This window comes from Rhopalosiphum maidis, chromosome 2 (genome assembly GCF_003676215.2).
Source record: "Rhopalosiphum maidis isolate BTI-1 chromosome 2, ASM367621v3, whole genome shotgun sequence".
In the NCBI taxonomy this organism is placed as follows: domain Eukaryota; kingdom Metazoa; phylum Arthropoda; class Insecta; order Hemiptera; family Aphididae; genus Rhopalosiphum; species Rhopalosiphum maidis.
Genome location: NC_040878.1, coordinates 79,791,717 through 79,818,862, shown reverse-complemented (window position 1 = coordinate 79,818,862; position 27,146 = coordinate 79,791,717). Strand labels below are relative to the sequence as shown.

Sequence of the window (27,146 nt, the reverse complement as noted above, 5' to 3'; positions counted from 1 at the left end):
AGTTTAACCCAAAAGTTAATGCATCACATCCATAATTATTCTTAATAGTATAGTTAAACATAAAACAATTTGAATAAAAGTAAAAACTAACCAATAATATAAATAATATAATAATTATACAAAAAAAATAGGTTTCCTTATTGGCAAATACCACAATTCTGGCAGAGGTGGGGTGTTAAAATCATGGTTATTGATGAATTTTGTGATGTAGAAAGGAACATTATGACTTGTGGAGCGTGATGAAACATCAATATTTATTTCCCAATATACGTCAAGTAAGTCAATAGAATCACCGAATAATTTATTTAGGAAATACAGATTTCTCTGTTTCTTGTGATTGATCAACAACCAAGGAATAAAATGATCAATGACTAGAAAAGGCTAAAAATAAATTAATCAAACTAAGAAACACTGCACTCTTTACAGGCTAAGAACTTTAATTCTTTAGGTCACAGTTTATGGATCTTATACAATCAATTATAGAAAAAATGAAGAAGAGAATACTATAACAGCTTGATAGAAGAAGGCACATGAAATTCAACAGCCACTTTTTTGATAAAACACAACATTCCTAGCGATTTAATGCATATTGTATTTATATGCAATTTAATAGTACCTATTGAATTTTCATTGGATATTCGATTAATTTACAACTCATCTATACAATGAATTCTAATAATTTAGCAATTTAAAAATAAAAACCGTTTGAATATCGTTACTCGATACACGGTATAACATATTTTGCTGTTAATAGAGGTTTCATTTCCTCCTGAAGTTTAATACTATCAATGTTTTTTTTTTTTTTTATTATTATTATTATCAATATTGGATATGAATAAATAACTTGGAATTAAAATAAATTAACAAATGAGACGCTTAACAGAGTTAAGTCTCAATAATACAAATTTGTTTTTATTTTATTATTTAATACCTTAAGATGAGCTAATATCATTGATTAATAAACAAATTTTGTACTTACATTAAAAACAATATTGAACGTATTTTTTACATAGTTAAATTAGCCGTAGTACTTATAAAAGTCTCAAATATATTTAATCGCACAGCATGAAAATTTGTTTCTGTATTTATTTAAAATAATTAATTTATAGATTAATAAATTTCGTAAAATTAATAAGCATAATATTTTCAGTATGAAAGAATAAAAATGATAAAAATTTAAATATTTTATTGAAGAAAATTATTTTTCTCGTTTTAACTAAATAATTATTTATTCGTTTTTGCGAATATCTTTTTTATTTTATTTAATATACAGACGGGATTATTAATGATGGATATTTTTTTTTTAAACAATACAGTTGTAAATAATTCATCTTTCGTTATTAGACAAACATCATTTCGAGAGTTTGACAGTATAATTATATTATAACGGTTTAGATTTGAATACACTTGACGCGCAAATGGTGTTCGGACGACCGTGAGGAGGTTAGTTCGCCAAACGAAATAAATGACACTCTTGTGCGGTGTTTGAACGTCAAAATTGGTTACCGAACCCGATTCAGTGGTTCTCTCATTAGTGACCTTTAATGAACGCCGACCCACCATTCATTGTAACGTAAACCACTTTGCTGGTATTCTCTCAGATGTCAATTATACTCGTTCGGCGGTTTGCTCATACCAACTATTGGTTAGTCAAACCTTCCGGTAATTCTGTTTAACAATCCAAGCACCGATAGTTATTCAATTTCTATTGTGAATGTATGTAATTCATTTATAGTTTCTCTAGTTATAAAAATATTATAGCAATAAGAGTATTATTTTTTTTCGAATCATATCAAACTACCCATAACAAAACAAAAAAATTGTAATATTTTTATAAGATTTCCATTAAAACGTTTTTAAATTTTTATAATTTTTATTAATTATACGATAACTTTATTGATATTAAAATACTACATATGAAAAACGTATGGAAAAGTATATGCTATGCTTTTAATAAAATATTCGCTATTCTAAAAAATTGCTAAGAATAGTGTTTTCGTGTTTTCCGAAAAATCTAAAATTAGGTACACCCTTATTTCACTCTATATCATCAACTTTATTCGATAAAACTAAAATAATAATATTATGCTGTTTTTAAAATGTTCACTATTTATATTTTATAAGATGGAAATTATTTTTAAACGAATAATATATTACAAGAGGTTATATTCCGATTTATGACGATGATGTTCTCATCTACTCTCTAATACGTAATACTAGTTCAATTAGCCTTATAACTGATGAGTTATAAAATAATCACTATTTACAATACCTACCACATAAAAAGCGCAGGAGATCTTAAAAACTAATAAAAATGAAATAAAACGAAATCAAAGATACTAAAACATTAATATTTTATTAAAAATATTTGATTCACATCAACTTATTACTGTCGATGTATCGTATATTATATATACAAACGCATCGAAGTTTAAGAACAACCCAAAAAAATAAATCCATTCGATAAAACAGACTTTTAAAAATATTATTATTAATACTATTCTCACCATTGTATGTTTGCAATACAATATTATACTACACACAGTGGATAAGTTTTATTATATCTATATTTTTGTAAGACATAAACGTCATTGTTCTGCAAACTTGTTTCGATTTTGATATGTATGGAGTATTAGAATTAAGACAGAACCGATAATAATATATGCTTGTTCTTCTTTCAGTTTCTATATTATAGGCTAACGAATAACAATACAATAGTATGTATCAGGCCATTATTTTAATGGATGTGACTTTAACTAACGACTATTTCGTTTCTGTTTTTGAAAATCTTTCTACTTAATAAACGTTTATAGTTTCATTATTTATACATTCTCCTAATGATTAAAAACCGATAATTTCAACTTTTGAGTATTTTTTTTCATAAATAAACCTTTGCAAATAATTGTATCAAAATTACTTTTAATTTTCTAACTAAGCTTATGCATTTTTATAAAAAAAAAAATTAAAAATATATACAAATGAGTTCTCCACGGTGTTTTTTTTTTTAAATAATTAGTTTTTAAATTTTCCTTAAATTTCATTTAATGGCTTCAAAATATATTTTAAATATGACAACATTAACAACATTTAAAAATAGTCATTAATAGACTACATTAAATATTCGAGTTGTAATTTTTAAATTAAAAATTTAACATAACATTTTAAATAAATTATATTCAAGTAATTCTCGATTTTGTCATTAAAATTTGAATTTTTATAATAATTATCATCAATGCATAAAGCCGACGAAGAAACATTAATAACTCAAGCAAATTAGGTGCTAAATACACTACATTATCTCTACATTCTTGAATTAACAAAAATAATGAATGTTCGTTCAACAATATTCTATTATTCACAATAATAAATATAATAGAGACGGTGTGCCAAGTTATCATTAGGCTTTCCTGAAAACAAATTAGCTTTTGCATCATTCAAAATCAGAGTACCCACTTATCTATATATTCAAAGTTAATTTTATTTTTGAATGAAAAAAAAACCTACATTTATATTCTATTCCGAGAAATATATTCAAATAAAATAGTACATCTATTGAAATCTCAGTAATTGTAAAACAATAATTTCATATTTTTATACGTGCTTGATACTTAAAAAAATAATAATTTTTGAAGTATATTTACTGTACAGTTTGTATTTAGTTACTTACATGAGTATTTGAAAATATTATAAAATTAAATATTACATAATGTTTACAACACTATACATAATATTCTCTAGAGAAAAGTTTCGTTAGGTTAAAATATATAAAACTTTAATATTAATTAAATTCAACCTACCCTAACGAATAATTATTTGCAAATTTCTAAGAACCCCGATTTTTTTTCCTAGAAGATTATTTATGATGCTGAATGTTTCTCCGCAGTTAATGTTTAGGGTTCACGTCGTTCAACTTAAATTGACGCATAGATACTATCTAGCCTGCAGTCCAATTGATGGTCCCCGACCGCAGGTCGAACATAATTTCTCATTCTATTCATCACGCTAGACTGACCAAAATTGACGTCTTTCGATGCACTTCATTGTGGACGAATATCAGTATGTAATATGTACATAATTTCACATTCCCCGTGTTTAAGAATAGTTTTCGCGCATATACATCATAAACCACGGTGGTTGGTTCGTTTAAATTCCAATGAAGTATTACAACGATTCTACCCATTCTACTTACAACAACAAAGCTGTAAATGTCGCAATGTATCTCCATTTTTATTTTCCTATAATGATTTATCTGCAGTTTGAGAATTTTCAAATATGTATTTTTAATTACATTTGCGTTTGTTTAGCAAATTTTATTCATTGTATTTTAAAAAGCGATACATTTTTTTGAAATTTTATTTTTTCCAATTTTTGTTGAACGCCTAGTCTATTGTAAATCTTAAAAATAAGGTTGGATCCATCCGTTGATATGAAATCTTTTTCTTTGCATACAATGATATAATTTTTAATTAAAATTATTCAAATTGAATACATTTATTCACACAAAGTAATAAGATAGGTAAGCTCAAAACATAACATAGTATACAACAGAAACAAGTTCTCAAATTATACGGTTTATGTTTTTATTATTATTATTATTATTATTACACATTAATATCTTTTAAATTATTTCTAAAGAAAATAAGGTTGATACATTTTTCAAAATTATGAGTATGCAGTATTAAAAAATCAATTTATGTAAAATTATGTTGTCTTCAAATGTAATATTAATTGTTACAAACATCTTAATTATGTTATTGTACTTTAACATATTATTTTATATACCTAAGTATTATATTATTATATATTTGATGTAAATATTATACCGATCCATATTATATTACTATTGTGTTATTACTGTGTGTACTTATCGTTGATCATTGTCAACAAGAAAAGAGCATATATCCATCAATGGATATAATTACTAAATCTATTCTAAAACCGTATGTGATTTTGATATTCATATTCAAGAAAGTTTTATGAAATAATCTTCTGATCAATACTAAATTATTTTAAAACAATATTGAAAATAGGTATTTTATTTAATCATATCGCGCGAATTACATGAAAAAATAAAAAAAATGTCTGTACCTGTAGATTAAAAAAATTTGAATCTTTAAATATTATTTTTCAACATTCTTTCACACAGAAAACTAAAATATATGATCTCATGATGAAATATTCGATCTAAGTTTCATTAATTTGAAAACTTTTGTGGTTTGTTTTCGAACTTCAGTTTAACTTACATGTGATATATTGTTACTGAAACATTTCAAATGTATTACTAAAAATTGTATTAATAATATAAATTTAACATTTAATATAGTACTTTATTTAACGAAATTTTATTTTTCATCGTACAAAATAATTTACATCATATCGTAAAAAATGGGTAGAGCAGAAAAAATATTAAATTCTAAATGACTGAACGAACGTGATTTGAGAAAAACCTAAGTAAAATTGTTCCTCTTTTATGTTAATTATTTAATAAACCATTTTCATTGCTCTACTGAAAAAAATTCTATTCAACGAATAATATAAACTTTATATTATAAAGAAGGAAAATATAACCGTAATATGAAGTTAACGTATAAGGTCAATGAAATCCTATAAAATTCTCAGTTAAATACTTTAGCGATGTAATTAAAAACTTTATTATTTTACTCGATACCGTTAAACTATTATAAGCCACGTGTTAAAAGATCGTGCTATTTTCTATTAAAATACTACTTACGATAATAAATACTTAATAAATTAATATTTCAATCTAGATACTTGAATATTGTTTCTGGTTGATCAGTTCGAATTGCATAAAACGTTAATCGCGAAAAATATACGTGAATAACTATGGATTTTAAACAGTTTCGAAAATCCTTACAATTCACTGGCTATGCCAGTGATGGATAAACGCCATAAAAAAAAAAACTCGAAAACAACGATTAAACTACTAAATATTAATAATTATGTTCCTATTCATCGAATTCACGTTTTCATTAACGAAAGGGCGTGCACCATCACATTAACATGTCTGACATTTGCGGTTAAATGTTCTAAAACTATCGGAAAACGTTCCACTGATATTATGTAGATAATTTAATTCTATAACTCAAACGTAATACGGTTTATGGACATGCATATGAGAAAATAAACGCACGTATTTTACACAGTAGACGTAATGAGTTTGGTGTATCTATATTCTAATAGATGTGTATACGTTTATGAACATGAAGTAGTGTACCATAAATGAATTTTTTTTCAAAAAACCTCGGTTATTTGTTTTATGAAACCATTGGTCGTGAGAATTCAAAATTTATATTATATTCATCATAAGAGGTACCTTTTTAGTTTTTTTACCATAGTTGATTAAATAAATCGATAATCATTCCATTGAAGACTGACTACGCTATGTCTGACAGATTACGAGTTTATAAATTATGTCATTAGATTAATTGTGTTTACTATCCAGAAAATGTAGAAATAAATAGAATTCGTAAATTTAATTAAATTAGCAACAAATACTAAATATTGCAAGTAAAGTATTGTTTTATACGATAATTACAAACAACAATAAAAAATTAGTTGATGTAAAACTTCAATAAATGTATGGTCTGTTAGAAATTCGAAATAATTTATTAATTTATTATTTTATAAAGATTGAAACTGATATATTTTTTTAAAACAATTTAATATAAACTCATACTTATTAAAATGCAGTGTTAGTATTATACTCTACATTTTGTTAGTTTCTTTTTTTTTTTTATATACTATAGTTTTCGTCATTAGTGGATGAGTTATCTTATCAGTAACATAAATTGACCAATACTCGAAGTTGGATATTGCCTTTTATAAGATGTATTCAAAGTATAGCTTAAATATTTTTGTTTATTAATCGATGAACTTCATAACAACTTCAAAAGAATATTATTAATATTAAATAATATTAGATCGACTTTGATATGGAAACCTATTCGGGAGAATTGAATAGCCTGAATTTTGATCTGCTTAAAGAAGAACCCTGTCATTAATAGAATAAGAAATAAAAGAAAAATTTAACCTCTATAGCAAATGATATTGAGTGACATTTAAATATATTAAATGCAACTATAACGAGTTTTTGACCCCTATTGACAAATCTGTTCAATCGTTTTGGAAATGACCGCAATCACTAAATGATTTGATTCTGTCAAATAGTTTCACTTCATCTGAAAAACAAAATAAGCGTACACAGATGTGCCGAAATAAATCATATTGGTAATGTTAACAGTATATTGATAAAAATAATTTAATTATTGGTAATTTATTCATAATATAATATAGGTTTTCGTTCTATATAAAGTTGTAAAATAATGTATTTTTGTATTTGAATCAGTTTATATTATACAAAGTTCTTTGTTTATTCTAAGCGACAAAACTATAGTAATCGACCTCAAGTCTCCTACACATGGGCTTGATATTAGTCAAATGTCTAACTGGAATAAAAAACATTAAACAAAATGAATCCTGTTAAACTCCAGAAGTAAGTTCTTTTACCGACTTTTTTAAAAATACTCCAAACTGAGTCTACAAAACAAACTGATGCAATACATAACCATTCCTTTAAAAATCTATATGAAGGTAATATTATTTTACACATTCAATTATGAATGTTGCGAAGAAATTTAATATTGTGTAATGTATATAAAATATAAACTTTCCAATGGATATGATTTCAAATGAGCCATATTATATCTTAAATACATATATATATATATATATTCACTCGGATTTGAAATTTCTAACACTTTTAAAAGTAGCAACATATACCTATTATATTTTTTACTCAATCGTTTACAAATGAATTATATTTACGAATATATTGTTAAGGATTATATATTTCTAATAAATGAAAATAAATAATATAAATATATTAATTAAAATTTAATACTCATACTGTGAGGCAATATATATTTATAATTAGAATTATTTTATCTGTAAGTGGAATTAATACAGAACAATCGCATATTATATTATATCAGTTTTAAAAATGTTAAGACATTACAAATTTAAATTTATCAGAACCAATTTCGTGTTTTAGCTTTAATATTAGAGTGAATTAACACAATATAGTCAAATATAGGTAAAGTTAAGGACATTTCATTGGTATTTTTTAGCTACGAGTTTTTAATTTTTAATCGAGTTGAGTATTTAAAGTAAAAAGTGATCATAACTCAATCAAAAATTTAAGAATCGTTAAAAAACAGTCTACTTACAGATAATGCCTTTAATTTTGACTTTAATAATTGTTAATTAACTTAAATATTTAAACTAAAATCTACAATTGGTTATGCCAAATGCTACTTAACTTTGTTATAAGTTTAAAAGACAGAGTCAACACACATGAAAAAAGTAATGTTATGCCTATTTAATTAATTCAAAAGTTTAAAAGACAGAGTCAACACACATGGAAAAAGTAATGTTATGCCTATTCAATTAATTCAAGTAATGATTATGTGTTCATAGTAGAATTAGGTATTCGCTTATAACAAAAATAGGATAGTAAGTATAAGGTTACTTTTAATCGTTGTATAATTATAATTCACATGCATAAACTAATAAACTAATTAACTTTTATTCTAACTAGTAAACTAATAAACAGATATTGGTTTAAAGGCCAATGTGACGAAAAAAATGCGCTTTTTTACAAACAATTTTTCAGATAAAACTATTACAATAAGTGTTATGCAGCACTTTAGTGGAAAGTAAATGTAAAAAAGTTTTACATAAAAAGGTACATTTTTGAATTTAAAAGTGGTTGTTTAGAATATTGTAAAAAATAAATCATAAAAATTGTACAAATAAAATTTAGAGAAAGTACCTATTTTTGATAATATCTTGACTATTTCCAAATATGGTAAAATGTGAGTTACCATAGGTTGAAAATTAGATTTTCTTATTATTGTTTGAATAATTTAATGTATTAATTTTTTTGTATTCCTAAATTTTATAAAAGTAATAAAACTGTATAGAATATAAGAACATATTAATGACAAACACATTTCTGTAGTTTTACAATCTTCGTTTATCTATCTTTAAAACCACATCACAGACGGTTTATAATTATTTATCGTGAAAAATGTTAGTTTAATAATTAATAAAATATATTATTGAGAAACTATTGTATATTGTAACTATTGTTTCATTTTTCAGTATTCCGTCTTTACTTTCATTGTTCAATTTTTTTTTCGTCATTAAATTCAATCAATTATTGACACCAACGTCCTTTTAACATTTTTTATCATTTCCACTAAGCCGAAATAAATGTTTTTAGTTTTGTCAAAATATTATTATCACATACAATCGTATCACATATTATTATATTAAACGGTTAGGTTAATTTAATATACTTATTGTTCATAATTTGACGTGTGTGTAAAGTAAAACAAAGTCTGTACGTGATTTAAATAATAATTATTACAATACATTTTTCAATTAATAAATCATAAATATAGTTTCGACAATATTTTTGTTTAAAAATATTGCATAGACTTTAAAAAAAAAATAAGCAGATACAACTGAATTATATTATTAACTCTAAAAACACTTTACCGAATAGTATTCAGTTGATAGAAACGAGATTATTCGATTTAACCGTTTTAATGATGTTTACAACAGTTAAAAATTAATATAAACGTATAAACTCCACGGCCCATAGTGGCATTGATAATTTTATTATTTTAAAATGATAATTATTATTATCTTCGTATTGTATAAAAGCCATTAATATTACTTATATCATGTAAAACGGTCAAACCTTAAATGTAGATAACCTATAGGTTAGGAGCATCTGATTGCTAACATAAAAAAAATATTCTAAAATGACACCAGGTTTTTGCTATGTTTAAAGTTCGTCAATTTCGTTGTAAGAAATGTTGTATTCAAACATTTTTCCTAAACCAAAATATAAAATGTTCAGCAATTTCAGTAAAATCTGTGTTTCATTTAAAATTTTTTTTCAATTAAGGAAATGTTATAAATGTTTATATAGTTTTTAATTCATTTTCAACCAGATAAATAGGCTATCCGCTATATGAACAATGAACATATTATAATACAATTTAAATTTTAAATTATTATTTTCCACTTCATAAAATGTCCTCATATAAATTCGTCATTTCACTCACAGAACGTATCGTTGATTAACATATTTTAGCTGTTGAAATGCAAGTTTACAGACAGTTAATTTTTTTTCTAAATTCAATTAGTAATTACTAATAACAATTATATATACTGAGTAGTATTATACTAGTGTATTACGTATAATACACAAGTGTTATAAATGCAATAGTATATTATTTTTTTCAATATTCATAATATTGGTTTTAATTATTTTATTTTGCATAAAAATTATATTTTTATATTTTTAACAAGGAAATAATTCATAGTTTAACTTCTTTTTTCTTCAACTAAAAATGATTCTTGTTAAATGTTAATTAACGGAATGTGCGCTAAAGGTGTATTTAACAAATATTACGACTAGCCTTGATAGTAGGCACGATATTAATAATATTACGATCAAAGAGCGATGTTAGTGTTTGACGATCCGAGGGGGACACTTTCCATCTTGAGGAGGAAGAGTAACAAACAATGTTTTTGATTTGAAATTACTTGAAAAACACGCCTGTGGGGTTTACGGTTTCCTGATGGCCCTATTGTTTACTATCGTGTCCCAAAACTGCATTTCGATAGAAGCATTTCATTGTATTCAGTTCAGCTGAGCGACAAGTAGCTATATCAACGTTTTATTGCTCGTAATAATAATTGTAAACTCATTAATAACACATAACCTATATAACTATCTCTTACATTCCGTATGACGCACACGTCTGTCAATATTGTAAAATAAGCACCGGCGGCTTGGTAATTATAGTATACAACCAACAACGATGATCCTAATGTATATAGTTAGCATAAGTGTTTGTTAAAATCGGAAATAAATAGCAATGAGTTTACAAACGAAATATTCGCATAACGACACAACGGCTTCCGCGATTTTATAAGTACTGAATGAATAGCTCCCAAAAGCAAAAAAATAATTTTAAAAACAAAACATAACAATGTAAGACTAATACTTCATTTATAATAATTACAACTAATACACCATCACTTCTATACAACTATAAACTTACTGAAGAGAAATGCAGAATACTGACGAATGAATGTAATAGGTACTCCGAGTCGAATAAATCACGTGGAAACCTTCATGATACTACCGCTGTGGTAACCATTACTTACCGAAAAATCAAGTAGTAAGCAGGACGATAGAGACATCGCTCTTAGCTACTGAACAACACGGGCGGGCGAGACCAGGAACAGCCGGGTGACTATCCGGTCTACGTGAAAGCGCTGTTTATAAACATCGACGACGCTGACTTAGTAACACGGCAGTCGGCACACACGTCACTAAAATTAAATTAGTATTTTCATCACAGTCAATTGTTCATGCCTCTTTATAAACATTTCCAAATTTATAGAAAACTTCGTCTATCTTAGTGTGTTATAACTGCACAATGTGCAATGTGATAAATGATGATGGTCGGGATAAGACAAACGTTTCCGATAAGACACATTCCGCGTTTTCAACATGATATCAAAGTGCACGGCGTGTGAATAATAACAGTTGATTGTATTTGTCACAAACTATTTATCCATTCGTAAACATTTAAAAAAAAACTGTGTTCGTAAGTCACACAAATTTAATATTCATAAGTAAATGTGTATATTATATTATTATTTCAATTAATATATAAGAAATAATTCAATTGTATTTTTTTCTCAACATCGTGCTTATTTAAACAAAAGTTCAGTTATTTTTTTATTTTTATATATTTTATTTGACTCTGTTTATGTTTCCATGACATTTATCTAAATGCTCTCGTGAATATTAACGTAAAGGACATCTATATAAGGTTATATACATAATACAATAGTATTACACAATTTAATAGAATTTAATCTTAAACCAAAATATATATATAAGACAGGAAAATGCATTGAGAAAAACAATAAATACGTTCTGATTAATTGGAAAAAAATTGGAATGCACTATACAATAATTTACTTATAGTATAATTAATTATTATGTAAAACCATTATATTGTAAAATTTCAGTCTATATTTTAAATTGTTTTTTAAGTTTTGTATTAAGTATCCAAGTTGTTCTACGAATTGCTTAGTTTTTAATTTTAAAGTTAATAATACCCAAGAGCTAAATTATAATTATAAAAAATAATTCTTAATTTTTTATGACACGCTAAAACTAATAATGAAAATAAAATTATTTTGTTTCCGAACAATCGTATTAAGCATATTATAGAATCGTATAAGCTCGGGTAAGACTTTTCTTTTTTTTTTAAAAAAAAAAAAAAAGAAAGCAATTAATTGCTATTCTCAGTATTTCGAATCATAAATTAACCAATAAAAATAATATCAATCAAACAACTTCAGTACTTCACATATTTATAAGAAAATCGTCTTCCTTTAAAAATTCTTTGATGAAATTCTATACTGTCGTTCTATTTCTATTTTTTTTTTATTCAAACATCGCACTAGGATATTTAAAAAAAAAATGATATTGCTTTTGCGATTATAAAAATTCCTTTATAGCAATAGAAATATAATATAAGTACCTCATAGTACAGGAAATAGTGTTTTGGTTATTCGCTATAATATAAAGTGTGTAATGACTTACTTATAACAGCATTTACATTATTTTAATTTATACGTAGCGATTCATATTATGTGAAAAATAATGTCTTAATTTCTAAACATAAATAATATTTAATAAGTTTTTATTATATTTTTTTCCTATGGCTGTAACATTAATCTGTCAGTTACCATAAACTTATGATTAACAACTTAGTTCTTGATAATTTTTAACAAATTTATCATATGATATTAAATTATTTTTAAATTATGTAAAAATATGATTAAAAAATTTAAAAAAAAAAAACAGTATTGTGTGTTGTTGTTTTAAGTAAAACGGCGTAGCTCTCAATAACACGTGCGCTGAATTAATATTAGTGTTATAACTATGATATTGAAATAACTCAGTTCCCGAAATACGTCTACAGATATTATTTAATCGATGACAACTTAGAAACGTTATAATTTGGTTTCACGAGAACAATCCGAAACTCAACGTCAATGTCCTTATTATATGTAATTGTATAATATATACAATAATAGTATGACCACCGCGATATTCGCTCGTTTGACACAATTATTTTCTACATAATATAAACGAAACAACGACGTGCGATATTAATACATATACGAATATTAAACGAAAAAAACGCTATTAAAAACCTCTCGCAGTCGCATCCGCCCGTTTTGTGTTCAACGTATAGTGGTTTTTTTCGTTTTTCGGTGATATAATTTATTTTTTACTATTTTAATTATACGAGTCCTCCTTTTCTCTTTTACGCGATACACGTGCATGCCATATTATTTGTAGCACACCATTTTTTTTTTTTTTTTTTTTACTATCGCTGTCCGAAAAGCATCCTCATCCGGCACACTCGCAGTCAACGTGCGGCAGCGAGACGGGACGTTATAGGGGGGCGTTACCCGTAAAAACGGCCGAAATCTGGAAAATTGGTGAGCCGGGTCGGTCGGTCGGTTGGCCGCCGCGATTTATGGCCGATTCGCGCATACATCACTCGGTCGCTGCATGGCCGCGGGGCGTGCACATGTGTATATACTATATACACGTATCATGTATATTATATGTGTGTGCGTCACGTGGATTATTTTCCGAAAACGCCATCAATTCATCGGCAAACGGTGCCCCCCCCTCTCACCGCGTCTGAAGACAGTGTGCGTGTGCCACCCCTCCGGCGGCGCGTTTTGACGAGGCAGTGCAATTCATCAATCCGACAGCTAAACGTGTGCCGCCGTTGCAACATCGTTGTATTTTATTTATGTATATATCATATATTATTATAATATATAGTAAGGATGACACTCGTTTACAGAGTCAAATTTTGCGGTTTCAAAAACAAATACGTATGTAATATTATGTTATTGGTTACATATGACGTATCGGAGTACTCGCACGAGAAAAACATTATTTTCACTAACTTTTTGTAAACGTCAAAAACCGATGACCCGTTAGGCGTTGCGCGTCGGTCTAGAATTCTCTCTGTGTAGGTACATGTTATTATTAAATCGACGTTGTGGTCAGTTCTGCCGCCATCACACAAACTACGCGTACACATGCCACACAAAAGTCATTGCCGAATTTGTAGGCGGCGGCTCTGAGTGCGCGTGTGTTTGTGTGTGTGTGTGTGTGTGTGTGTGTGTGTGTGTGTGTGTGTGTGCGAAGGTCATCGGTGGGGCTGTGTTGTCGAGAACCGTCACGGCGACGCCAAAATCAATCTTTCCCCACAGTCTCCGCTCATCATTGATTCTGGTATGCCACCACCGACTACGGTCGACAAGACGATTTCGCCGCCGTGACCTCCAACCACCACCGATAGCACGTCCTACCTTCGAAAGGTTATTTTAGTATTGTAATAGACTCTTATAATAATAATACTATTAATATTACAACCGCTTTAACGGGGTGGATTTGAGAAATTCATCCGTAAACGTGGAGTCACGCCTTATTACATTTCGCTTCTACACTTTTCACCGTCACATCACTCCCTTTACCCAAAATCATAAATCACCAACGAAATGTGGTCAAATCCGTCGTATGCTTATTGAGGTATCCGTCATAAGTCAACCACATTAGCTATTGATAATTATCGCTCAATCTAAAATACTGTAATAGGTAGTGTTATATCATAATGTCCATAAAATCTTTGACTGGCCGCCTGTGAATAAATTTCATCAGACCACCTTTCCATGGACAAATCCGTTATGAACTTATTGAACACTCTATCACTAAAATGTCACCAAAATATACCGACAAATTGTACGGAAAGGGTTAATCAAATTAAATTAACATAGTATATTTCACGTGTAAATAATATGATATTTTACTAGACAACGATCCTAATACTTTCCAAAATATCCGCCTTATAAGTTATAATATAATATATTATGTACCTATGTATCACTTCAACTTTTTATGTTGATTATTTTATAACTCTAAAGCTAATATAATATAACTGTACTTTAAACAAAAACAAAATTTAATTATTTTTCACAAATTTAAATTTTTTTTTGACGTCGGATGACCCAAAATTTCCAAAACCATTAATACTATTATTATAGTACTATATCATTATTCTCACAAATAGTACCATCTGTGTGTATTTTTACTAAAATGTGTTCGAAACTATTTCGACATCTGTTTATCGTGTAATTTATTTCATCCCATATTTAAAACGTCAACAGTATTACATAGATTTTGGCGTTACAAAAATACAGACCGACCTTATAGACGAGTAGATTTTATTTACGACCTTTGTAGTTATGCTCCTCTACATTATTAAAGGTTATTAATTTCACATTATGTACAATCCCAAAATTATATATATTTCAAGCGACAACATATCCGAAATCTAATGATAAATTTATATTGTTTAAAAAAAAATTCGATACTGTTAAAATAATATAATAAAGACCTTAAAATAACCATTTATGATAAATATACATTAAACGTACATTAAAATGCACCAACGAAAGTTATTTTCTGTATTCTAAGTACAGTTTTTTAATAATTAAATATTTTGCAAATACTATTACAAAGTATTACAATTTTATGCCACGCTTTAAAAAATAATAATAACTAATGCTTAACCAGGAAAACTGCGTAATGATAATTTGTCTTATATTTTGACTTAGTCAGATTTAACCTGAATACTAAAAACATTAATGTTCGATAAGTTAGGTATAAGTAAACGTTGCAAACGTTAAAATGATCAGTTGTAACAAAATTTCCGTAGACTTATATTTATGAGAGATTTTATTGATTTTCGTTAAAATGTTCATTATATAATATGATATAATTAAATCGAAATTGTTATAAACAACACAAACAAAAAATATCAACTAGGCGAATCTTTGTATTCTATTGGTTACTTTATTGGTAGTTTCAAGCATTCAAAGTTCTGTTCAAACGTTTTTCGTATTTATGATAGATTATTATTTATTATACTGTAAAAAAAAAGTGATGTAAGTATGTCAAATCGGTTAGTTCGGCGCAATGTATAGGCAATTTCGGTACATTAGCGTGTAGGTAGATTTTGGATAGTATACCGCGTTATTTTGGAATTTTATAGAATGGATTAATAATAAAAACAAATATAAAAAAAAATAATATAGTATAAACTATAAAAAATTATGAAAAAAGTTAATTGAATATTTTGGAAATTGTTTATTTTTTCTTGTGTATATCTGATGATAATAATATTATAATAATAATATTGCTCATCAATAAAAAAACAAAAATAATATATCTACCACTAATAATACGTATTGAACATGATAGATACTTAAGAAATAAAATTATTCATAAACCTACCTAAATAAATTTTCTCTGAATACATCTTGCAATTTTTTTTTACTCTAATTGATTACACGTTTATACAGGTTACATGGGTTCATCGAAAATCAGACGATATACAGCTGCTCACAGTGGGTCGTCAGGTGCATAGCTCAGACCAGAGGATATCGTTGAGCTTCAGATATCCTAATAACTGGAGACTCCAAATCGTCTACATAACTGACAGGGACGATGGGGTGTATGAGTGTCAAGTAGCAACACACCCGCCGACCACCAAGAAAACGTATCTTAGAGTCGATGGTATGTACATTTTAATAAAAAAAAAATGTATTAATTGTTATATCTTTTTTAAGTCACAAAAAAGTAAAATATCCTGATAAAATTATTTTTTATATTTATTATCATAAAAGTTTAAAAATATCTTTGGAATAATTAATACGTCTTATAATTTGTAAAATTAATTTAAATTCATCATACTGGTGCAATATAAAATACTATATCTTACACTCAACATCTTGAATTTTAGTATGAATATTTATGTATTATGCTATAAAAACAAAACTACAAATTTAAAAGCGATAATTAATTTTAAGATAAAATATCAGATAATTATTTTTATATTCCATAAACATAAACTATGTACAATAAATATAATTAGTAGTATGAAAATACAAATTAACTTAATTTCATAAGGTTATTATAATCTTAAACTAGAACTTTAAGGAAATAACTTATATTATAAATCAATAATGTTGTAATACTTAATACAATTTCGATTTTGTTATACCAATTAAAATTATCTATTATTTTGATAAAGTTGAAAAAAAAGAAATTTATTTTTCTTTCAAATTTTATATTCTTTTTCTAATATAAAAGAAAACAAATATCTTTCTATAGAATATTTAACGAGTTTAAACTAAATCATCTTTCATGAATAATATTATCAAAACAAAGTCGTTTTTTGAAATCATGATTTAAAAATAATTTATTTCTAAAAACTATAACTAAATATGTCTTGAACTTAAAAAAAAATTAGTTTGATTCTTCAACATGTAATATAATTATTTTAACAGTAGGTATAATAAAAACCAGTATTGTAATTTTTAAATTAATTTAGTAGATTATTAAAATGTCTTAGGTACTAACTTTAATAAAATATTTGTTATATTCGTTTTATAACATCTTGAAGATCCAAATTAAGTCTTTTTTTTAAACATTTTCCACATTTTTTTAAATTATATTTAAAATATATTAAAAATTTAAAAATTATATTTATGTTATATTTAATTTTATTAAAAACAAAATATATTAAAATATATCCCATACTATTTATTTTTCAATAAAAAAAGTTAAAATGTTAACTCTATTTAAACCTTAATACCTACTAGTATAAGACATATAATATACTTATATATGAACATAATTAAAAATATTATAACAAATATAATAGGTCCAAGCAATTTCAGAATAAAAAATCGTTAATATAATTTTATTATACAGGTAATACATAAGCGGTGCCTTATAAAATACATTTCTTATTAAAAGACCCAAAAATAAACAATTAAAAATATTGTCAAAATAAAAATAAATAAATCGCATAATATGCAAATACATAAAGTATATCATTATAAATGAAACATAGCAAATCCATATCAACGAGCATGTCATATTATATTGACAGTTATTATTATGTCAAACGTGATGCGCATTTCATAAAAAAATAACGTTCAAGTGTACCAACAGGAAATTATATAGACATCTGTTTTTTTTATATAATGTACATATATATATATATTTACTTGAAATTAAATTATGCTGCGGGTACTGTTCTTTTGTTTAAACAACATTTCTTTGTCATTTACATTCTCGCGTTGAAAAAAAAAAATGTTTATTTTATTTTTCATATATATTATTGAAGTAGAAAGTTATATTATGAATTTGAGTTCAGTGTCTTAGAATTTATACACTTCAGTTTCATATTTTAAAACTTTGGATTTACTACTTAAGGATTACTTTAAATCTTCCGTATTTAATGAACGCCAAACTTTATTTCACCAAGTCCGCAATCATTACTATCATCGTCTACCGTAAGTTCAGGCTAAAATATTATACTATCAATTTCAATTACAAAAACCTCGATAATATATTAGGCGATAACAATAATAATAATTCATTGGAATCTAATATATATCATTAGTTAATTATATCTCCATGTTTTTATATCAATACAAGTAGTACATCATTATTTTGAAATTAAATCGAAAAACCAAAGCTTTTTACTTTTTTTTACACTGAAAATAGCTGTTTGTTTAGATAGTATAATGTTTGTTTTTAGCTAATTGATTGGTTTTCTACATTTTATTTTAAGTAAGTAAAACAAACATTTAGTCTTAGGGAATTTCCCATAACTTATTAATTTCGTGTTGGCACTGCGAGTTTACAACACATTTGGTTAGGTAAATATATTTTTATATTATGATTTCACAAATAATTATTAATACTTATCATTTTATAATATTCAACGGCACTAAAGATAGTTTTTTCGTAAACAAACTATGAGCTAATACATTGATAGTTATTACAATATTTATTTTATTGCGATGAAAGTATAATTATTTTATCGTGTTTATATCCTTTAACCACGCAACCGGGTTAAATAATTACATTGGAACGGTTTTTTATAGCAGCACCGACGTTGTCGTAAAAAAATATTACCATCATGTGCCTAAAATATTATAGTACCTTTAGTTTATCGACAGCAATCAAATATTTCCAATATTATTTTTCCATTAGTGTGTCCGTGGCTCCGTGCAAAGCGGTCAATCGTTTCAGGTCAAAGTCTATGTTCCGCAATTATTTATCCCAATCCCACGCGCGTAGTCATGTACAGGTTTGATAAAATTTCATCTTGAATGCAGTCCAAGGAATAGCCACCATCTATTATGTTACTTTATTAATTTTGGTATTGAATAGGATTTCAATTATAATTTATCATACACGAATGTTACCTTTTAGGTACTAAATATTTATTTATTTTCACGTAGAAAATATTAATAGATATAACACTTATTTTCTAAGACTATCGTTCAAAAAAAAAAAAAAATGGAATAGTTAAAAACAAAAATTTTTGGTGAAAATATTGTATACATCACTTTATTGTTGAGTCGTAGACTGGCTTATATAATTTATGGAAGCTTATTATCTGTGACCTTGTCTAAAAAACGGACATTCTCAGAAATCTATTTATTTCACGCTGTAAAGCATAGTAATATTTCTGTATCCGTTATTAACTAATATGATATTATATTTTTCTTAATTTGAACTCTTAGTTGTTATTTATAATGTAGTTAATATGATTTGTATTTGAAAATAATTCTTAAGATTTTATAACGTTTTCCGATTCGTACATAGACATAATAATATACGGTCTATGGATATACAGGAGTAGGAAGCAAGTCGATCGTAAATTCGTAAACTAATACTCGATCTGTTCATTAATATTAAAAATACCAACGGTTGCAAATCGAAACGTATTTTACTATCAGCCCGTTCCGTTATTAAATGTATCTAAAAACGAGAACAATAAACCATAAAAACTATTAATATTTATTATAACACCGTGCGGTTATCAGCCATAAAATATTTATATTTATAGCGTTTGGAGATCGTTTGAATAGAACTCGATGTAGTCGTGATGCGAGTCAACCCGTACCGTCGATAATACTATTATATTAAATGATATGATAAGTACCTACGTTTTAATATTATTAGCGGTCACGCGTCCGTTTCCGAGTTCAGTTTGTGCGATTAAAATATATTATGGTATAAAACCGGCCGTCGGTCGTTCACGATCGAAATATAAAATGTATGTTCGGTTGACTCAAAAGCGCACAACATCGTGTTTTTCAATATTATTCCGGTGACGGTGGTGTAATAGCTAGTATATTAATATTATATATATATATTATAATGCAAAGTATGAGGGGGCTGAAAACCTCAATAAAACAATTATCGTGTAGTCTCGGACATACCAGACTACTGCTAACGGCCATAAACAAAACGCCCCTCACTCCATCGGAAAAACGGCTTTTAATCTTACTAATACCATCGTTTTATTTGCAAGACACGGATTCAACGACACCTTAAAAATCACGATGCGTTAGATATGCGTTCAGATAATAATATTAATGTGGTGATAAATAAAATAACGGCGATTGAGAATATAGATGTTCACAAAAGCGTTTTTTTTTTTAAAAAAAATATGATTTTCTAATTATTTTAAAAGATAAAAATTAGAGAACTAAAACATGTCATCGCCGCTGTGTGATTTGTCGTTTGTGGTATTATTATTCATGTCTCTATATAATATATTTACGAGTATATTATTTTCATAAATAATTTATAGCTTGAAAATTAACTAAATCTATGTATATATAATATATTTCCATCAATCTCTCTCTATTATTTTCTTAGAAAAAATTGATTTGTTTGATTTGTGTATATTTTATATAGCTTTTCAAGTTTATATAGAAAAGGAGTCTAGACTAAATAATATATTTCAGTGTTTACCGATCACTGCCACTGTGAGCACTTTTCTTTGCAGGACGTTTTACAAAGCTAATGAACGCAAAGGCAAGGAAGTGTTCAGGGGCCATAATATACCCATAATATACCCATTGTTTCTTTGAAGTCAGCAATTGCGCATTTATGTTTGTTATGATTATTAGTATGATCTACTATTGTCATGCTGATGTATTATTTCGTGTTATCGTTTTTACTTGTTTTGTCAATGTGGATCGTTCACAACAACAATAATAATATATACGCATATATGAAAACCCTATGCAAACTTTTTATACAAATATCGTGTTATATCTAAAAATATGCAAATTAATAATTATTAATTATTGTATACGTCATTATGTTTTTTGTTTATTATGATCCATAACTAATATTATTTTAAATTAAGACGTCTAACTGTTTAATATAAATCCAACCCTCTCCAACTATATCAGCAATTCTCAACATAGAGAGTTAACAACTAATTGTTTAAGGTTGCCAACACAAAATATTACCTTTGCGTGTAAACGTGAAAAACATTTTTAAGTGTCATAACAAAACTTAGTAGATATCTAATTTAAGAGGTCGTCACTTAATAAAGGTTCAGAATCACTGGTCTCTACAAACAGTAAAAACATATTCTGGTACATGCAATTGAAATATAGAAATAAATATTTTAATAAACGGTCACGTTTGTATGTTTTGTGTTAAGATTTAATTCATGCATATAAAATGTTGTTTTTATGTCTCCTGCAGCGGTCTATTCTATTTGTGTTTGTACAATTTATGTTAGATTCTTATAAGGATTTCAACACTATAACTGTTAGTCTTTATTTTAAATATAATTTTAAAGTTAAATATTTATTTTAACTAAATATATGTTTGCCCTGTTCTTTACACGATAATTTTTATGGGTTATGTTTACATAATACTATTAATTTAAATTAACTTAATTATACAATATGAAATGGGTACGTTTTTCACTTTTTTTTAAATAATGTATCGAATATTCAGATTTAATGATTTCTTTGAGATACATAATTCGATGGAAATCTTTTTATAACTGTAACAGTTTAATGTTTCTGCTTGTTTCGTCAACGTTAAATACTAGTAAGTCATTAAAAATATGGAATCTCTACATCTGAGAAGATCACAAATTTAGATAGGTTAATAAACTTAGCGTTAATATACGCTTATATACAAAATGCTTCTACAATAATATATTTCCTGATAAAAGAAAGAAATCAACTTACTGTAAATAAATTGCATAGAATGTTTCTTATCAAGTATTATTTAACTTCTATAATTTTGTTCAAAATGTTCAATGATGAATTATTCATATTGCACCGCTCCTTATATACACTTTAGCCTTTACTCACTGATTGACTAAATTGCATTATTATACCAAACTTCATGATTTCGTTCTCCTTTAAGTCTATCAAATATGGTACTGTGTTTTAGTGTCGTTTATATAGCGAATAAAAACTTTATAAACTTAATAATAAACAATTTCAAAAAAAGGAAAAAAACAAATTAAAACCATTTTCCACACATAAAAATAAAACCAATTAAAAACACATAATATTATAGGATAGTATGACGAAGGTTTTGATTATAAACGACAACGTGATTAGTATTTTAACCATATTTAATTTCCTGTTTACATTCATATAATAAAGCGATGCATAAAAAAAAGTCAAGCACTTTATATTAAATGCAATATATTATATAACACGAAATTATTTATAAATTATATTAACATATTTAATTTTCTTTTAAAGTTATGGTAATAAAAAAGAAAATATTGTTACGAAAAAGATTTTTTTTAAATTAATTATTTTATTTATTGATAAAAAATAACCATTATATATTTTTATACAAAACTTTTTGAATATCAAATTATATTATTAAATCAGTGGTTCGCGAGCTGCTACCGTTTAAATTTTAATACAAGAGGTGTGGATGCCAAGTTTAAATGACAAAGAAAATTATTATTATTTTTATTATTTGCTAAATCTTGAAAACTTTTGATATAGATATTTAATATATTGTTGGTTACTTAATATAACACGAATTATTCATAAAACTAAATATAAACTATGATCAAAAATAAAATTGTCTTTATAAAAATTTAAATCTTGCACGTCAAATTGTCTGAGAAAATATTTCAACGTGAATATATTTGATCCTTTAATACTCTTTACTGACAAGTATTCTAAAAAATATATTTAATTTTTGTTTACTTTAAATAAAAAATAATGGACTAAACTATTTTAAACATATTTTTCCTACTATACTAAGTTTTAATAAAAACAATCATTTATTTACAAAATACTTAAAATTATAGAGATTCCCTAATTAATAAATAACATAAGGAATTAATTTCAAAATAATATTATTTAGTGATAATATGAGAACGTTCAATTCAATAGTATTTTTCTACGGTACCTATAATAAATTAAAATTTTTGAAATACTCTACAGGTCCAATCTGTAACTGTCTAAAAGAAAAATTATAAAATTATCAAGCAAAATGTATTTCACAGTTCATGATTTCACTCGGAAATTTAAAGTACTAGAAAAGAGGTAATAAAATTTATGTTATATATTTCAAAATGTGTTATTCCATATTTTCGATCATTGGAAAAAAAGTTTCTAAAACTGAAAAAAAATTTTTTAAACATAGTAATACTTTTGGGTCATAAATATTTACTCCGTTCATGAAAAAACTAACAGTAACGCTGGGGCTATATTCCAGAAAATATATTATTATAAGCAGGTGTTCTGTACTTTGTTTACCAGCTAATAACCTCATAAAGACGTACGATTTATTTTGTCTTTTTTTTTAATTAAAACGTATTTCTTTATGTTTGAAATGGTTACAACGACGGTTGCACATTTCAAGGTTATGACAAAAGGTTATGGTGCCACCAATTGAAACAATATATATATATATATATACATGCATATGTACATAATATGTATACACATAATTCCAGAGGCGCGTATTAAATTTGGTCCTTTCGTTTCCCCCAGGGTCTCGTTTGTGCGGGAAACGAGTGACCTCCTAGGATATTCCCAAACCAGTCGTTTGGAAACGGCGTCAGCCACCGCCTCCACCGAGATCCAATAAAGGCTTATTCTCTGTATACATATACATATATACATATGCGTACTGTTCGACCGGTATGTACCCCTTTCCGTTAACATATGCTGTACGCGCTTAAAAGCGTTTCGACAAACGCGGTTTTCCAGTTACCAGGGTACGTGTAAGACTATTATAGAGTTTACGCCGATTACTCGCAGTGGCTTGACGCTCCGATTGAGTCTTATTAAAGGTTAAATTATAATTATATTGTTATTTAATTATAGTTTTTAAAAAAAAAAACAACAACAACAACGCTGTTTTCGGGAATTGTATACGGATAATCCTTTAACAAATCGCGTCGAATCTTTCGTCTGCGCAAAAACTAACTTGTGCATTTCTTCCACGATGTTCCACCGACTACAACATTAAAACTCATCCTAATCGACCATATTTTGCTGTACCATTTGTATTATTTTGTTTGTCTTTAGTGCCCACGGTACGTATGTCAGTGACCGGTACCGGTGATGTGACAAGAGGCGGTAGTGACGTTTTCTTCAAGACCGGCAGCACTCTAGAGATCGTGTGCAAAGTCGTTCACGCTGGTAGCAACAACGGGTCCAAAGTGTCGTGGTACAAGGGACCGCAAACGATTTCAACCGGGATCACCGAGAGGTAAATTCGTTTCTTAATCCCTATTCAATATTTGTAATCTGTTTACGACAGTCTTCGATATCGCATACTTTTAATTTACAAGCCAAATAAAATTTGAAAAACTTTAAATGTATAAATAATATAAATTGATTTTATCGCTTCCGAAAAAAAAAAAATGATAAAAAAAAGGTCTGTACAACGTCAATTTAACCAATCGAATAAGAAGTGAATACAGTAATATTTATATCTTACAAATTATTTGTTTTAGATTATCTAGTTAAGTATAATGAAAACATTTTTATTGTTATATGTAATACGTTGTATTATAATACTTATTACGTATACATGTTTATAATAATTGAAATTAAATATTTCTGATTTCAATTAGAAGTTTTTTTTATTATTAAGGTAAGAATCTACAATCTGTACAACATTTTTGTACAATAAGCAAATTTGATAAGCGGCGAATACAATATGAACGGTGAATAATATAAATCGGGAAATTACCCAGTGGTAACACTACTAACACCCAGCACGTATGTTAATTATTGAGAGATGCTAAAGCAGAAAGTTCCTACATCATTTTCTTATTAATTTTCATTGTGGATTGTCGTGTAATTTGTTCGTTGATAATTAGTGATTAAGGTATTAGCGTGTGATTGAAGTTTACTTATTAGAACTTAAAGTAATACCTAAATAAAAAATACATTTTGAATATACGACTAATTTATACAACCAACATTATAGATTTTAGTATTTTATGTTTTTTTATATTTTTTGGGTAGTTACATTTATTATATAATCATTTTATGAAGTTTATATGAATATATTTATTTTATCTTTTTGTTATTTACATAAAATATGCATACATGTATATTTACAAGAAATTAATATTGATATTTAAATTATTATTGTATATACCTTAATCCAAGAAAAATTGATACATTAAAAAGCAGTCAGTATTAATCATTATAAAATTGAATTTGAACTCGTTTCTTGTGTTTTGTTAACTATTGTGACATAAAATACATTTAATCATAATAAACATAGACATTTATCCAAGTTATAAAATTTTCACATAATAAATAATACGTTCAACGATTCACTCAAATTGTGATCAAAGTTATTTATAAGGTTAAACGCACATTACAAAACTTTAACAAGCGCACTATACAATCTTAAACACACTTTCTATACATTTTAATAATTTACGTAACAATTATAATATAGAATGCCTTGAAATCAATTAATTATACTGAATAAAATTGTTTGTTTATATGAAACAAGAGCAAAATAAACATAAATAAAACAAAAATGTGTTTAGCAAGAACAAATAATTATTACATTTTAAATAATGTATAAACGATTTACTTATAAATTTATAAACTGTTATGCAAAGCAGATGTTGGGAATATTATATAATATGTGTTTTTTTCTTTATGACAAGTTTTGGCTTCACTTACAAATGATTCAAAATAAAACTTTAAGAATTGATCGTTAAATCATATAATTCCTTCCTTTAAAACAATTGTTTGTATTTATAAATAATTGCCTATCTTATTTGTGAAGAAGTAGGTGGTTCCTTTAATTAAGTGGTAGTTTTAAACTATTGAATTTAAATTGGCGTTCTCGGTGGTCGTAAAAACAAAGCTCAAACTCGTTGACTGCTGGAACGGCGTTAATCAAATACTTTAAGAACGCTTACTACGGATGACAAGAGTCTGTGCAAACGTCTGACTTCCGGTAAAACGCCCGTGTGAAATCTCACGGTTATTTCCGGTTTTTCTTTAATACATACATACGCTTTATCTTTCTATGTGTGCAATGTAAATGAAAAAAAAAAATAATACAGCTAAGATAATACAAGAAAACCATCCACTTCCGGCAAATCCAATTTTCTAAATGGACTATTTCTTCTTTGGTACCACCTCTTTATATTCTTATGTTCTATATCGAGTACTAGAAGCTGTTGACTTTTGTTTTAACCTTTAATATATCTGAATACATAATACATCGTAGACAAGCTTACTAAAATTCACATATGTATTACTATCACATGACATGTGGTTTTCAGCGTTACTTTCATGGAAAATTAACATTACGATAAAAATTGAAAACTGTTTTATAATAACATAAAATCACCTTAAAGAATAAATATTTTAATTTGGAAAAATGATTGATAATTTTGAGGATAGTGATCAAGAAATTTCTAAATATAGCCCGATTTAAAAACATTTCATTTTTAAATAATAAGTATAGATTATAAAACGATAACTTAAAAAATAAAACATATATACTGTTCTATTTGTAATTTGTAATTTAAATAATATACAAAAACCACTACCATCAGAATAAATAT

At 26.5% G+C, this 27,146-nt stretch overlaps 1 protein-coding gene across 5 annotated transcripts in view; it reads left to right on the top strand.

The window, feature by feature from the left end:
• The window catches only part of LOC113551894 (cell adhesion molecule 3-like), a 405,828-nt gene that overhangs the window by 337,594 nt on the left and 41,088 nt on the right, over positions 1-27,146 (top strand). For all 5 annotated transcript variants that reach the window (XM_026954455.1, XM_026954456.1, XM_026954457.1 and 2 more), the window contains 2 exons: positions 16,576-16,789; positions 24,625-24,808. In XM_026954455.1, the coding sequence (XP_026810256.1) occupies positions 16,576-16,789; positions 24,625-24,808 (398 nt within the window). The remainder of the gene's footprint in view (positions 1-16,575; positions 16,790-24,624; positions 24,809-27,146) is intronic.